The sequence below is a fragment of the Lissotriton helveticus genome, chromosome 12 (assembly GCF_964261635.1).
Source record: "Lissotriton helveticus chromosome 12, aLisHel1.1, whole genome shotgun sequence".
NCBI classification, from domain to species: Eukaryota; Metazoa; Chordata; class Amphibia; order Caudata; family Salamandridae; genus Lissotriton; species Lissotriton helveticus.
Window position 1 is genome coordinate 304,325,049 of NC_136073.1, and position 15,558 is coordinate 304,340,606.

Genomic DNA, 15,558 nt, shown 5'->3' on the forward strand with positions numbered 1-15,558 from the left:
GCAAGAGAGAGGACACATTAATGATGGTCCATTTATAGCTGAGTGGTTTGGTAATGTAATGTCACCAAAACACTCAATGTTTGAGTTATAATGTATATTTTACATTACATATTTTTTATATTATATGAAATTTTGGGGACGATGAAAATGTTTGTTGAAATAAAATGAGAAATAGTGTTTCACTACATTTTCAGAACGTCGGGATTTTGTTAAATTATGTTTTGAGGTGTGAAGAAGCACTCAGAGGTGAGTGTTTCTGAAGCTGCTGTTCTATTAATAAATTACAATCAGAAATTTTCTGATTTGTATTCCTGTAAGGATGCTGATTACTTAAAGGTCTGTGGTGAGCCATAGAACATCAGTTTAGTGTTTGCATTATTCAAATACGTAGGTGCAGAGATTAAGAAAATAGTGGGAAAGCAATCAGACTATCAATTGGCGTGACCCTGGGCAAAAATAAGTATTTAGGAAGAATTGTGCAATGTTTGGAAAAAACATAAATACATCACCCATGCAATGTGGTATTTAAAATCACTTCTTATTGTGCAGTTAACATGGTGTAATATGTAATATCTGTGTGTATCTTTTTCATTTCAAGGTGCATACAAAATCCGATGGCAATAGGAATGCTCGAACACATCTCTCAAGTAAAACTACCAAATGTAGAATATTCCGAAGATTGTCTGTACTTGAACGTATACACTCCTGCCGAAGCGAGGAATAAGGACAAGTTACCTGTAAGCACATTCCTATAGAGTCCCTTTGTTTGCTGTGAACAAACCCCAGTTCGAACTTTACCTCTTTGTGCAGTCTTTTTATTTAGTTTCTGGTGGCGTCACGTGTGCTAAAATGTATGTTTCATTGGTGGCTGGCAATCCTTGGCTTCAATTTAGGCGCGGGAGTGATGCGAGCGATCCCAACTACTTCTAGGGGCTCGGGAAGCGGGTTCTTCCCCAGGAGAATTTTCACAAAGTGGGTCATGTAATGCATATTAAAGCACATAGGCTCTGAAAGGGGCCTGATTAATTATTCAAGCACCTTCATGTTCTGTCAATGAAGCCTGATACTCCAGAGAAGTTGATCCAGTTTAAAACCAAATGTGTTATGGGCGCCTCCTTATGTCAACACTCACCCCCAGAGTCAAAGGGCTTGCCTTTTGCCCACCTGTATCAGTAGCTGCTCCTCTGCTGTGGTGGTGGAGCATCATCCTACCGCACTGTGAGTAGTTGTTGAAGAAAACTAAAATGATAATAAGTAGGATTATTATCATTTTATTTTGTCCTTTCCTGGTGCAGGGCGGGTGGGGCTGGACTGCCAGAGCAGGGTAGGGGAGGAGTGGCTTGCCCACTCCAAGGTGTGCAATGACGCTTTGAACGGCCCTCTCGGGCCGGCAAAGCTGTCATGCGTTCTTTACATGTTCGGCACCCAGGCTGCATTACAGCCTGGGTGCACAACATGCCCTAGCCTCCTATTCCCTGCCTGATCCACTGCGTTCAGACCAATCATAGAGCTGCATTGCAGTGTTATGATAGGCTAGCAGAGTCAGCAGCCTGTGTGCTTCCTGTTCCTACTTCCAGGAGAGAGAGGCGGCGGTGAGCAGACCAAGAGGGGTCGGCTGGCCTGAGGGTAAGTGGCTTTTTGTCCATTTTTAAAAATATTTACAACCGTCCCTGCACCCTGCAACCCCGGTAAATTCACTGATCTATATGCCTTTTGTGCCCCGTTAGGCCAATAATTGCATACAATGTGCCATGTCCCTATTTTGCCATCGATGATATGGATACAGTGCTGGGGATCTAAGTAAAAAATCATGGATCCCAGCCCTCCACCCCCAATATGACATGGTTGCCATCCGTTATGCCAATGATTTCCTTAAATATGTCAGTGACACTATTTTGCCATGTGTGCCCCATGTACCAAGAATTACCTCCAATATATCAGAATTGTCTTTTTGCCACAGTTGCCACCTCCCTTATGTTAAGAATTGCCTCCAATAAACTATCCGAAGCGTGCAGCCATGTGCACCTCCATAAGACAAGAATTACCACCAGTATGTGTCCGCCAGTAGCATACTCGCAAGCATAACACACACATACACACACACACAAATTCTCACAAATTGACACATTCAGATCTACTGTCTCACTCACTACCTCACAGCTTTCTCAATGTCTCTCACACTGTCACTAATTGTTACTCATTGTCTAACTCACTCACTCTTGCTCACTCTCACTTACTCAACCACATGTTTACACTTTCTGATTCACCCTTTTACTCCCCGGATCCTGCTCACAGTCTCACTCACTGTATCACTTGCTGTCTCACTATCTCATTTACATGCTCACACTGTCTTACTGCCATCCTTACATGTTCATGCAGTTTTACATTCTTAGACTGCTTTACTCACTGCCTCACTTACTGTGTCACTTGCTGGCACTTATCGTTTCACATACTGTCACTCACTCTAGCACAGTCTCTCACAATGTCTTGTCTCACCCCCTATCTCTGTCAAATGCTCACACGCTGCCTCACTCATTAGCTCACAAACTGTCACACATTTTCTTTCTTCAGTTTTGAAAGAATTCATCCTTCAAGAAGATGACACACATAAAATAACATACTTACATTCTCTATAAAAAGACATTCAGTTTACGTGGTAAAACAGTAAAATATGTACTTAATAATTAAGTATCTGTACATATAAATTGGTAATAAATTATATTAGTATCCCGAACTCAATACTTTGACTCTTATTTGTCAAGCAGATTATAGAAAGGTTGAGATGGAAAAAAAACGACAAGGACTAGTATCAAATTTAAATATTCTGATAGCATCTCGAGAGAGCCTAAATCCCAGCAACAGGCATAGTCGTTTAACCCATGCCAATCTTGGCCTTGCATTACCCGTCAAAAAATATAAAATATATTCCTGATGAGGCCGGATTCTCTTATAGATTTTCTTACCAATCTATAGAATCCTCGGTCGACTAGACCTTTATTGCCTGCTAAGAAGTGTAAAGGGGAGAACAACAGTGGTCATAACAACTTTAAAATTTAGCAAAATAATTCCAATTCAAGAACCACTGACCACTGAATAAAATTTAGGGGTTTTATTACAAAGCCAAAAATAGATGAACATACAGACACCTCAGTAAAAGATTTAGGAAATAAACCGGAACTAATACAAACATAATCCTACGCAAGAGTCTCATACGACTCACTATGATGAGCAGAGTTATTTCTAAAAGCAATAGGCAAATAATGACAGTCCCTGCTTGAAACCTCGACTGCATTTGTTCAAAGGGAAGAAAAGAAAGTTAGTCTGTCCCTACACTACCACTAAATGACATGTCTACTTAGCATCATCCCCAGGCAAGAGAATAAGGTATCAACTGTGAAGACTTCTTAAGAAGTACATTCACCTTCCATTAGTGAGTAGCCTAAGCCACCAAGCTTGTTCTAAGATGCTCCTTCTATTCTCCTGCCTAGTTCCCTCTAAACCCAAGACCCTACTCCATCTGTCCTGGCTAACCAAGAACTGACCCTCCTCCCTCGGGGCTCTTTCCCTAATACAAACTCACAAAACAGTAGATACGCCTTGGTCACACTCCTTGAGGCAGGTATTAGCTTGTGGATTTTTCCAGTAACTGTCGACTTTGTCCAAAAAATGTTGCTGTGTCCTTGGGTCCCAGGCACCTTCTCTGCCAAATATTGCATCTTCACATTCCAAGGCGCTCCCTTAGTTCTTACTCCTACTAACCTAACTCCTAAACAATGGTTCATTCTACCTAACAAGCTCCACTGCCTTGCACCTGCAACAGAAATGCATGAGAAGCAACCTTGTACAAGCTCTGAGTTACAATTCGAAATTCAACTGCAAAAGGAGCCTTTTCCCAAGGAACATTTCTCTAGCACATAATATTAGTTAAAACTAAGAAAATACAGTTAGGCCTCCACTGTCTTTTTCATGTCCCAGGCCTTTACACATTTAAAAGCACCTCTAACATAACATCAGAAGCAGGTTAATCAAAAAATACTTTAAAAGCATTCATTCTCATTACATTTCTAAAGCAATGTTACTCTTATCATGTTAGTACATCACACGTTTTCATTAATACGCATTTCTACACATGCAGCTTTAATATGGCACGTTTAACCTAATGCAACATTTTACACATAAAGAAATAATTTCTACATTACTTATGGCATTTCTCAGTTAAAGCACTATATTAGTATTCGAATAATGTGAGCACATCTCTACATTTTGCAATACACTCGATTAGTCCTACATTTCTAATGATCACACGATAACATAATCTTCTAAATATGCGGGTGCTGACTACTGGAGATTATAATGCACCCCTACAATTTTCTGAACATCATGGCGCTCTATCAGTCCTCATTTTCCTCAAATTGATGGCAAAGTTGACACAGCTTACACTCAAATTCGGAGGTCTACTACCTACTTGTAAAGAATGCTAATGGAAGGATACCCAGTCTAAACTTTATGAACAAGGTCCTGGTTAAAGGAGATTAATATAATCCAAAAATTATTATTTATAGTCACATTTCTGAGTTAGAAAGCAATTGGGCAATTTTCCTAGCGATGGTGAGGCCTGTTGTTTCTTTAAGGCCAGTTACCAGAACATTTATTTCCTGATTTTGCCGACATGATCTGGACTAAATAGAGTATTATACAAATATTCGCTGAGCCCAAGATTTCTAAAGTATTTTTTATATACTTCAGTCAAGGGATCTTGTGCGCTTGTGGTCTTGCAATGATGGTACACGGTCTCTCTCCACATCTGCCTAGGTAGAAAGCCAGTACAGTAGCCCCACTTTTAGTTTTAAGGTCAGATCCAGCCTCAACGGAAAAAGTAGAGGTGCTCTAGGGAAGCCTAAAAAAAGATCTAGCTGAATCGTTTTTGGCTTTCCCAAGCAACTCAGCAGCTTCAAGGCTCCATAATTCTGAACCATTCAAGACAGAAAAGCTTGTGTACTATAGATCTCAAGAGCCGTAGACACATGGTAAGTTGCTGCACACCTTGCAAACCTGACTATTGCGGTTGCTCTGTATCAGTAGCAATATACTTTTTAACATTTCGCTATCCATAAGTAAGAATGGGAAAAGTCTCACACCAAGATAATCAAATTCTGTTACTGTCTCCAAAGAGGTTTCACTGATTGTTATTTTACCTCTAAAATTTCTGAGCGGATTGAACAGCATAAAGTTTTTCTTGGCAGCGGTGGCCGGTGCAAGTAAGCGCAGTGGGGTGGTGAGGCAGGGCGGGGAGGAAAGGAGGGAAGTCGACTGATGATGGAATAAGGAAAATAAAATAAATTAATAAATCCTATTCCATCGTCTGTCGACTTCCCCTCCTGCACCGCCCCACTGCACTTCCCTACACCAGCCACAACTGAGTCTTGGATGCATTAAACTCCAAGACATGAATGCTACAAAAAGAGGGTACTATCTGTAACAACATCTGAAGTCCTCTCTTGGTTTTAGATGTTAATAAAGTGTTGTCCACAAAAAAGTAGAGAGGGTACTTTCTGACCTGCCAATACAGGTGAGTCATTCAAATAAAAAAAAATTGGGAATTTGTTTTATATCAGAAGGTTAGGAGGTTCGCACCCAAATACTCCGACTGCCAGTTGTGAGAAGTTGGCCTGGTGTATGTTGTCCACTAATTAAAGTGGGCACCTTGCACCAGTCCAAACGACCCTTATGGTGTATGAGGTCAAATATAACCTTTAGAAAGCTATCCTAGTGGTAGCTGTGGAGAGCAGCCTTCAGTCTTAACCTTGAAGGAATGTAAAGCAGCTTGTTTTACCAGAATATCACCTCCTATTTTGACTAAATGAAAGGAGATCCACACAGTAGTTATATAAAAATATGTATTTATTAGTATAACACTCTCTAGTATCCTCTACACGAGGATAGAACACAAAGCACACAATACGAAATAAATGGAACAGTTGTATGTACACAATACACAGTGGGCTCCAGGGGGAGGCCAAGCCATATACTAAAATAGTGGTATAACCATCACGACTCGAGTCAAGACAAGGTCTAGAGCACCTACAATCGATGGGACCCCAAGGAGCTACCCAAGGTGAGCAGATAGGGACCCCACGAAGGACGGGTGCTGAGTGCTTACACGACTGCGGGCTCCGTACAATTCTATGGGACAGTCCCGGTTGCAATTTCAAAGTTTAAGGACCCTTCTAGGAGGACTTTGAGTAAACCCTCTGGAACTTAAGAGGTTGGAAAGCCACCTCTTAAGGTGGATATCGTAGTTACCTATCCCAGAGGAGCCGGGTGCATAGGTCTGGGGTGATGACAGAAACCGCTGTCGTTCTCAATGGAGGGGTGTGAAGCAGTACTGCTGCCGTGAAGGTAAAAAGGGCCCAGTTGAATCCAAGCCTGGATTCTTGAAGGAAGGAACCTGAAAACAGAGAGGACAGAGTTTGGGTCACTTCAGAGTGACCAGGGGCTCAGTAGATGTATGCCCACCGATGCTGGGTGCTTCAGGTGCGAAGAAGGGATGCTTAACTCTGCAGCCACGAGGACCAGGAGAACTCGACGATGACCAGGAACTGGAGGTTAGCTGTCCCACAAAGGATGTCGAGTGCTGAGGGGTCGGTGTCCAGCTGGAGCACCAACAAGCCTTGGCAACAGCAACCCACACTGGGAGGTCAAGCAGGTTACGGTGTAGACCAGCAAGGTCCAGGGGACTCACCAAGCAACAGAGAGTTTGGACACATCTGGAGCAACCAGGAAAGCCCAACAGAAATCAAGATGACCCTCAGGAGAACCCACAGGCTGAATGAGCAGGAGTTGCGAGGGGACCTCGAGTGAGATTGCAAAGTACCAGTCCACGGCGCACTCGGTGTGAAGAGGTGAAAATACTGCTCAGGGTCAGGACAATACGGAGTCCAATGCACAAGCTCAGAAATCACCAACAAGCGTATGCAACTGCAAATGGATGCAGTTTAAAGGGGTTCGGGTTATGTGGTCCCAACGAGGGATACTGTCCTCAAACTCAGTGAGAGGGCAGCTCAACCTCAAGGAACCCACCTCCTGTGTTGCTGGAATCTTCAGAGTCTGCAGGAGCGCAGGATCATCAGACTGGTCAATTGTATTACGGTGCAGGGGAGTGACTCTTTCACCCCAATGGAGATACTTCAGTTGTACTTGGTGCACTACTGCACGGAGCTTGTATGGAGCAAGGGCACAGACAAAGCTTTGGACAGACAGGGAGACAAAGTCGGGCCCAGTCGAAGTCCAGGGAAGTCCAGAGTGTCCAGACGGTTGAAGGTCAATGGTTTCTTCTTGTAGAATCTTGTCCATGTAAAATCTAAAGACTTACAGCCAGATAATACATTTTGTACACACTGGAGGGGGTTGGACAGATTTTGGGGACCTTCCTCGGCGAGGGTCAGGACAGAGGGGTGGTTCACCCATTTCCTTTGTCCAGCTACGCGACAGAGCAGGAGCCAATTGCTTCCAGAACTGGTTTGAGCTGGACTGTGCACAGTACACCAAAAGTGTCCCCAGTGCAGACTTTCAGGCACTCTCAGAGTGCACCCACCCAGCCCCAATACACTAAATTCTATCTGAGAGATGGTCACACCTCCCTGTGACAGGATGCTTATTGTGCTGCCTTCCCAGCAGCAGGGGGCAGAAAGGTGTCTCTGGTCGGTAGCATCCATTTTCTGCTGACCGGGCCGAGAAGGCTGGCCCCGGAGAGACCAGTGATGCCACGAAGCTCGCTTCAGTAGGGTGGAATCATACCTCCCATACTGGTTACCGGTGTAGAGGTATGATGCCAAGGTGTTTGATACCAAACACGCTATGATTCTATGCAGCCGATTTTGAGATAGCATTTACTGCGAGGTTATAATGTACCTCTACCTAAATGTCCTGCTGACTCACAGACAACCCGGAAGCATGGTCTCCAAAGGCTGCGGAGAGGCTCTGCTCAAGCAGGGGCACCCTCTCACTAAAAATCCAGCACCATGCCTTCAGGATTGATAAGGCCTGCTTTAGAGGTGACTAATAAGTTTTAAGTGTCGTGACCTATAGATATAGTGAACCCATACCTAAAGTAAGTGGTTCAAGCACCATCTTACACAGTTGCAGTAGCAGACCTGTAGTTCCTTTTTGCAAGGCCTCTCATGGGTGGCATAATACATGCTTCAGCCCATGGGAGGCGTCAGGGGTACCTATGCCCTGGGTACATGGGTACCATATACTAGGGACTGACAAGCGTACCACAGTATCCAATCTGGAGTGTACCAAAGTACAGGTGTAACAATTTAAAGGAGAAAGCAGATAGACTGGGTCCTGATTAGCAGGATCCCAGTCAGACTAGCCAAAAACAGCGTAACAACAAGCAAAAAGTGGGGGTAACCATAAAAAGCAGATCCTACTTTCCTACACCAGAGGCCCAAGCTGAGCTACAATTTTGAGCTGCCACTTGAAAATTTCCATAACCCAATTTATAATTGCTGTCAGTGGCCCATGTTTCCTGAAATAAACAAAAATCGTAACTATCGATAAAATATCCCCACTCACTGTCAAACAGTTTGGATTTTAAGCCAGCAACTGTCTTGCTTATCATAGTGGTGTTTCTGGGTTCTACACATAGAAATACCACTGTGGAATTTAGTTTGCTCACCTTTCTTCTTGTGGACTGAACAAGGGGAGTACCATTAGTAAATTAGTCTATATAGTACAGCTAAATAGACTGTCACCTGCAATGCGGTCTGGAAGTGACACAACGTTAATCATCTTAGCTTGGAAAATAGAATAGGCAATCATTAATGTAGATGTGATTTCCAATAATTGGCTTACCAAAGAAGAATCACCAGTAATACAAACAGCCCAGATGGGACGCAACAAATGTGTTTGAGGTGCAAACCCCGAATTATTAACTGTGGTAATCCCTTTCCATTTATGTTAATCTATTCTTCTTCAGATATGTTCCATGGTGTCAGCAGTTGAGCATGAAGATCCCAAAAGAATATTTCAGGAGAATTGTTAATGCTTTTGAGTGTCATATAACTTGGAGCAGCAAATTCAAATTGACTCTTAGATTTCCAAGGAGGTTCAGTCCTCAGACAAAACATAACTAATCCCGAGCTAAAATAGGATCAGCTGTAATGGCATGGTGAGCAAAGTGGGACGGGTATGCTCAGACATGAGTCTCGTGCTCTTCATGCCACTGAAATCAAGCTATCCAGGCTGAAGGGGGGTGAAACCCGGAAACCGGTCCTAGGATGCTTGTTTCCAGTCCAAGGAGGACCTGGCCTCGCAGTTCGGGCTGGACTGTTCCCATCAGGCGCAGGGTCAAGACTGATTTGCATATGGCAAGGTCCAAACTGGAATGGCATGGTGAGCAAAAACGATGGATTTAGGCCCAGATCTCTGTACTGGGGTGAATGTATGACATTGTTCTGCATTCTGTCCATCAATAGTTCTTTTTGCATTTTTCACCCGAGGGGGACGGGTATGCTCAGACGTGAGTCCTGTGCACTCCATGCCACTGGAATCAAGCTATCCTGGCTGAAGAGGGATGAAATCCCCAAACCGGTCTTAGGATGCTTGTTTCCAGTCCAGGGAGGACCTGGCCTGGCAGTTCGGGCTGGACTGTTCCCATCGGGCGCAGGGTCAAGACTGATTTGCATATGGCTGAGTCCAAACTGGAATGGCATGGTGAGCAAAAAACAATGGATTTAGGCCCAGGTCTCTGTACTGAGGTGAATTTATGACAATATTCTACATTCTGTCCATCAATAGTTAGTAGTAGTAATTGCTTTATTTGTTGATTAAATAAAATTGTTACAAACAGAGATAAAACACAGTTGGTAAGAAACCTTATTTGTAACCATAAATTGTGTATACAGCTTTACACTAAAAACTTTAGCAGTAATAATAGAGAGCAACAATGAAAAAAGTGCGTTTGTGCAAATGGCTAGAGGACAATATCCAAACACTATTGTTAAAATTTTAAAACTCTTTGTATTTAGTCTTAATTTTTTTTTACCAATCCTGTAACAGTTTAGAATATATAGGGACCATGATGTAAAATGCGTGTACCAGTACCCTGGTACAGCTTCTTGGAAACCCCACTGTCTCACCCACATGCTTGCATATTGTCTCAGCAATATAGTCATTTACCTGCTCAGAATTACACTCAGTATCTCACTTTGAGTCCTATTCTTACTCTTGCTGATTCTTACACTCACCCACTCACTGACTCACTCTCACTCACACTCATTCTCTCTCTTACACACACAGAGGCACCCATACACACACACACATATGCGGCACACAAACACACACACACACAAACACACACATACTTTCACCCCTGCACATTCACATGTTTTTTTTTTACTTTCCCTCAACTGCCTGTGTAGGTCCTGCTTCAGCATCTCAACTGCTTGTGCTTCATGTGGGGTTCCTGCTTCAAGCAGTCAAGCAGGAAACTGAGAGCTAGAGCCAGCCCACTGCATAGGATTGACCTGACTTCACATGGTTTATGCTGAGGCACTGTTCATGCTTTGCCTTTCACCCTCTAACTTTTGACTTCCCTCTTCCCTAATTCTGTGACTAATTGAGATAGTTTGGGGGTGATAGGCTGATTGGTGTGTTTCCTAGGCACTGCAGAGCGGAAGTTTAAATCACCCTGGGCTACCTTTATAAGTGACGCTGCAGTGCTTCACTAATTGGGGGGCACATAGACCAGGCGTATCTGGTTCCTGAGACTAAGGCTAGGTCCTTACCAGCCGTGGACAATCTGATGGCTGATAATGACATCTTTCTACACCTGCAGTAGCCATCACCCAGACTGTTGCTTGACACTGACTGCGTTTTTTTCTACTATAATGCTAGTGAATTGTAGTTTTGTATTTACTATTGCTATAGTAGAAAATAGGTAAGGGTGGGGCTCTAATGCTCAAACATTTAAACCTCTATAGAGTAACAGGCCTTTCCATAAACGGTATTTTGTAGTACATTTCGTATTACTACAATAGTACTACTAAAGTACTTCAAATTTTGCAAATCTCAACCTCCACCTCTCCTATCTTTTCTATGGGAAAACCTCACATTGTAAGTTTACTACTTAGGAACTGTGTGAGAGAGACCAGTGGGAGTGTCTGAAAAAGAAACATACTCACTACTAAGTGGAAGGGGGTTACAGAGGCATAAAGATGGGTTTAAGGAAGGTTACAGTGTTTTGAAAGGGGCATGCGTCCATCAAAAGATAAAGCTAATTGCTATTCCAAAACTGCACTTCTAAAGTTACTACAACCAAAAGGGAATCAAAACAGTAGTAAATTATTCCAGCTCAGAATTAGAGTAAGTCCAGAACCACACATGGCCAAAAATTGGTGCTGCAACACCTTCCCATAGAAAATAATGGTGATAGTGACTTAAAATAAAAACTGCACTTCTAAAGTTACTACAACCAAAAGGGAATCGAAACAGTAGTAAATTATTCCAGCTCAGAATTAGAGTAAGTCCAGAACCACACATGGCCAAAAATTGGTGCTGCAACACCTTCCCATAGAAAATAATGGTGATAGTGACTTAAAATAAAAACCCATGTGAAATAATGTTAAATGAAAGTAAATTATTTACAGTAGTTAAACATATAAATAAATATAAATGCATACTAAACTAAACCATTTTTTTAACTTTCGATTGGAATGTTTTTTTTTTTAATTTAAACTTCAGAAAAATATATGTTATTTAATTTAAAATAGTTATTATATTTCAAGATTCATTTCACAATTTAGGTAATGGTGCTGTAGCATTTTTTAGTTTCATTCTACTTTTAAAATAAATATATAAATGTAATATACTTTAGTGTTTACCATAACACTATTAATACTATAAACTTTTTTTTTGTATACTTTACCAAACACTTAACTGTCAGGGAAGATGTAAAAAGTTAATCAAAGTTTATAATAACCTAGTAAATATATTTTATGTTAAATATTAATATAAATTAACTTTGTACCTCTATTTTGAATATAGAGAAAATCAAATGCTACAGCGCTATTAACATACAGAAATTTGAAGGAAAGTACACAAGAGACAAATGAAGGCTCTCTTGAGTTGTCTGCAGTTTCTCATGAGTGACAGCTGTTTTGTATTAAAGAGAACCCAAGACTATTGTTACTCTCTCCTTTTAGCTCAGTTTCTATTGCATGCATTTTCTTATTTTACATGGAATTCAAATGAATGTAACATTCTACAGAAATTGAAAATATACTCAACAATCACTCTAGTAAAAGCTGTTGGAAACACTAAAATTATCATTGGCACAGTACCATATGTTGCTAGGGCCAAGGAAATTGCCATGAAACTGGTGTAGTTCCAATGTCCTATAACAATTGTACACTCCAGAACTTAAGGCAATAACTAGAAATAAAGGTTCACTTAGGATTTTTTATGTTTTCAGAAGTTGTCTGAATCTGCTGTAGTTTACATTGGACCTAAGGTCCACTGGCAGAGTGTTCCAGACTTGCGAGCAAGAACGGAGAACCTATACCCTCCTGTTTGTTGTTTTTTACACTTTGTGAACACCAAGTAATGTATATGGATAGATCTCAGTTGTCTAGTAGGAAAATACTTGTTGATCCGTTACTTCACGAAGGCAGGACAGTTGAGATACAGGACCTTAACCACTTCGCCCTAGCGCACATTCCCCTGCTGTGCAGGCAAATTCCACGAGTGCGCAAATCAGACGGCCGCCAGCTGTCCTACGCACACGCCCACCGTGATGTCGGACGGCCGGGCGCCATCCGACGCATAGAATGGGTTAAAGACCATGCAGCACACCTTGAACCTGGTTCTCTGCTCTACCGGCAGCCAGTGAAGGTCCTTCCTCACAAAGTTGAGAGAGCCATATTTGGGCTGAAAGCATACCAATTGGGCGGCCTGATTTTGAATTAGCTGGATTCTGCGCAGAAGGGTTTTAGAGAGGCCTATGTAGAGAGAGTTGGCAAAGTCAATTCTGGACGTGACTAGGGCTATTATTACCTGGATCAGAGCCTCCCTGGTGAGAAATTTCCTTATCTTTTTAATGCGCTGCAGTTGGTAAAAGCTTGCCGATGTAACAGCGCCTACTTCCTGCTTAAACAAAATCTCCTCATCAATAATGACCCCAAGGCTTTTTACCGCCTTTTTAGGGACAGAGTGATGGAACCCAGCGGTCCACCTTACGCTTTGTGATGACTATCTCTGTTATGTCAGAGTTCAAATTCAGCTGGTTGCAGTTCATCCAATACCTTTATCAATACGGGGCACATGCATCATTCATACATTTTGCATTTCTTAATTTGCGAAAATTACCGAATCGCAAATTAAGAATTGCAAAATGCTATGCATCATTTTTTTCGGTATTTATTTGTGATTCGGTAAAAACCGCAATTTTTACCGAATCGCAAATAAATACCAAATTTCTAACTGCTTTTTCGCAAATCCCATTGATTCCTATGGGCCGAAAGGCCCATAGGAGTCAATGGGAAGGCATTTACGAATTCGCAATTTGTTGATGCATTCCAAGGGTGCAGGGGGGGGTTCCAAAGGACCCCCCCTGCACCCCTGAAATGTATTTGAAAGTGCATGTTTCAAACACACATGTCCTAAGGACATGTGTGTCTGTAACATGACAGTGTAAAAAATGCATTTTTTTGCACTTTGTAAGATTTTTCGCAAATTAACACGAGGGTCAACCTCGTGTTAATTTTCACTTCCAATTTCAACATTTGCATTTTTTTTTAAATTGATGCATTGCATTTAAGGAATCGCACAAATGCGATTCCTTAAATGCATTCGCATTTTTAAGAAATGCAAACAAATGTGAATTCTGAAAAAGTGTTTGATGCATCCCAAAAACGTATTTAGGAAGCGCAAACGGCCGAATTTACCGATTCGCACCGTTTGCACTTCCTAAATAGGTTGATGCATGTGCCCCTACATGTTTTATGACTGTCTGGCAGAATGAAGAAAACGCCAAGTCTCTTGAGATTTCCCGTGATCAGGTTCTCTTGTACCGAATCTCCTAGCATGAATATCAGGCTGCTGTAGAATTGTGCCCATCCTGATCAAGTTATAGGTATTGACAACATATCGATGATGTATTATTGTTGCTGGTTATGGGGCTACTGTTCTTGGCTAGTCGTACAGGAAGTTTGCATTTTGTGTTATTTCGCCCCTTTGAAGTCTCCTTGATCCGAAGTGTCCATGCACGAAGGAGAGGATGTATATTAGGGTAAATTAAACAAGTGTGAAGAAGGTGATTTTATCCGCAATTCAAAGCTATTAATATGTTCTTATGTTCAGGTTATGGTGTCCATCCATGGAGGAGCTTTTGCAGTTGGAGGGGCCTCCATGTTTGATGGTTCTCCTTTATCAGCATATGAAAATGTGATTGTGGTCATAATTCAATATCGACTTGGCACTCTTGGATTTTTCAGGTAAGATATGGCTTTAGAATGCAAAACAATTTTTATTAGTATAGAGATGACTGTCAGATATTGTTCGGTGATTTGTTTAAAGTTTTGTTTTGCAATTTATATAATTCTTACTGTCGTTTTTTGATTTCATGTTGGGCCCTCACAGGGCTTGTCTTTACATTTCATTTCCTCTGTAATCACATGTTCAGCTAACCTCGCCATCAAGTTATTTTTGATCTTGCCTCTGGTTTTAAGGTTCTAGTATTTTAATATTTTTCTGTAAGCATCCTATTTTATAGCTACTTGTAAATTAATTACAACCATTCTCAACATTTGGTTGCCTACAGCGATGGTTCATTTTTCTTGACTTTTTATTTTTATAAAAAAAAAAAACATTAGCTATATATGCGGCTAGGCATTCTGGGGCATATTACCAAGCAATAGCGATAATTATCGCTATTGCTTGGTTAGAGACAAAAATTTACAGCTGAGCTGCGGCGATTTTTATCGCAGATAAACCTTGGTATTACCAAGGTTTATCGCAAATGCGATAAAAAACGGCCGCAATGCATGAATATCGCTGAAAAGTCCGCGATATTCATCCATTACCGAGCTAATGCTCTTAGCCATGTTATCCACCTCCCATTGGATAACATGGGTAAGAACTGCTCAGGGCAGGTGTTAGATTTTGGAGATATTCGCGCTTAGCGCGAATATCTCCAAAAGTTGGTAATAGGAGATAGCGATGTTAGCGACTGTTTCCAGTCGCTAACATCTTGGCACACCCACTTTGCATGTCATTAGTGATAAATATCACCGACATGCAAAGTGGGGCCCAAGATGGTTGCTATCTCCTACTAGCTGTCGCTAACTTGTGTTAGCGACAGCTAGGTAATAGGGAGATAATTTTATCTCTGCTTTCTTGGCTTTTAAAGCCAAAAAAGAGGAGATAAACCCCCTTGATAATATGCCCCTCTGTCCTTTATTCAGTTTTGCGTTAGAGATTTCTATTCACACAAGCAATTTTCTTTAAGTTTGTGTGTGTGTGTTCTCCCCTTGTAAGAATTGAAATGTTCTTCTA

At 41.6% G+C, this 15,558-nt stretch overlaps 1 protein-coding gene across 1 annotated transcript in view; it reads left to right on the plus strand.

Moving 5' to 3' along the window:
- The window catches only part of LOC144799451 (fatty acyl-CoA hydrolase precursor, medium chain-like), a 211,976-nt gene that overhangs the window by 56,437 nt on the left and 139,981 nt on the right, over positions 1-15,558 (plus strand). The window contains exons 4-5 of the mRNA XM_078670767.1: positions 599-737; positions 14,365-14,498. Coding sequence (XP_078526893.1) covers positions 599-737; positions 14,365-14,498 — 273 coding nt within the window. The remainder of the gene's footprint in view (positions 1-598; positions 738-14,364; positions 14,499-15,558) is intronic.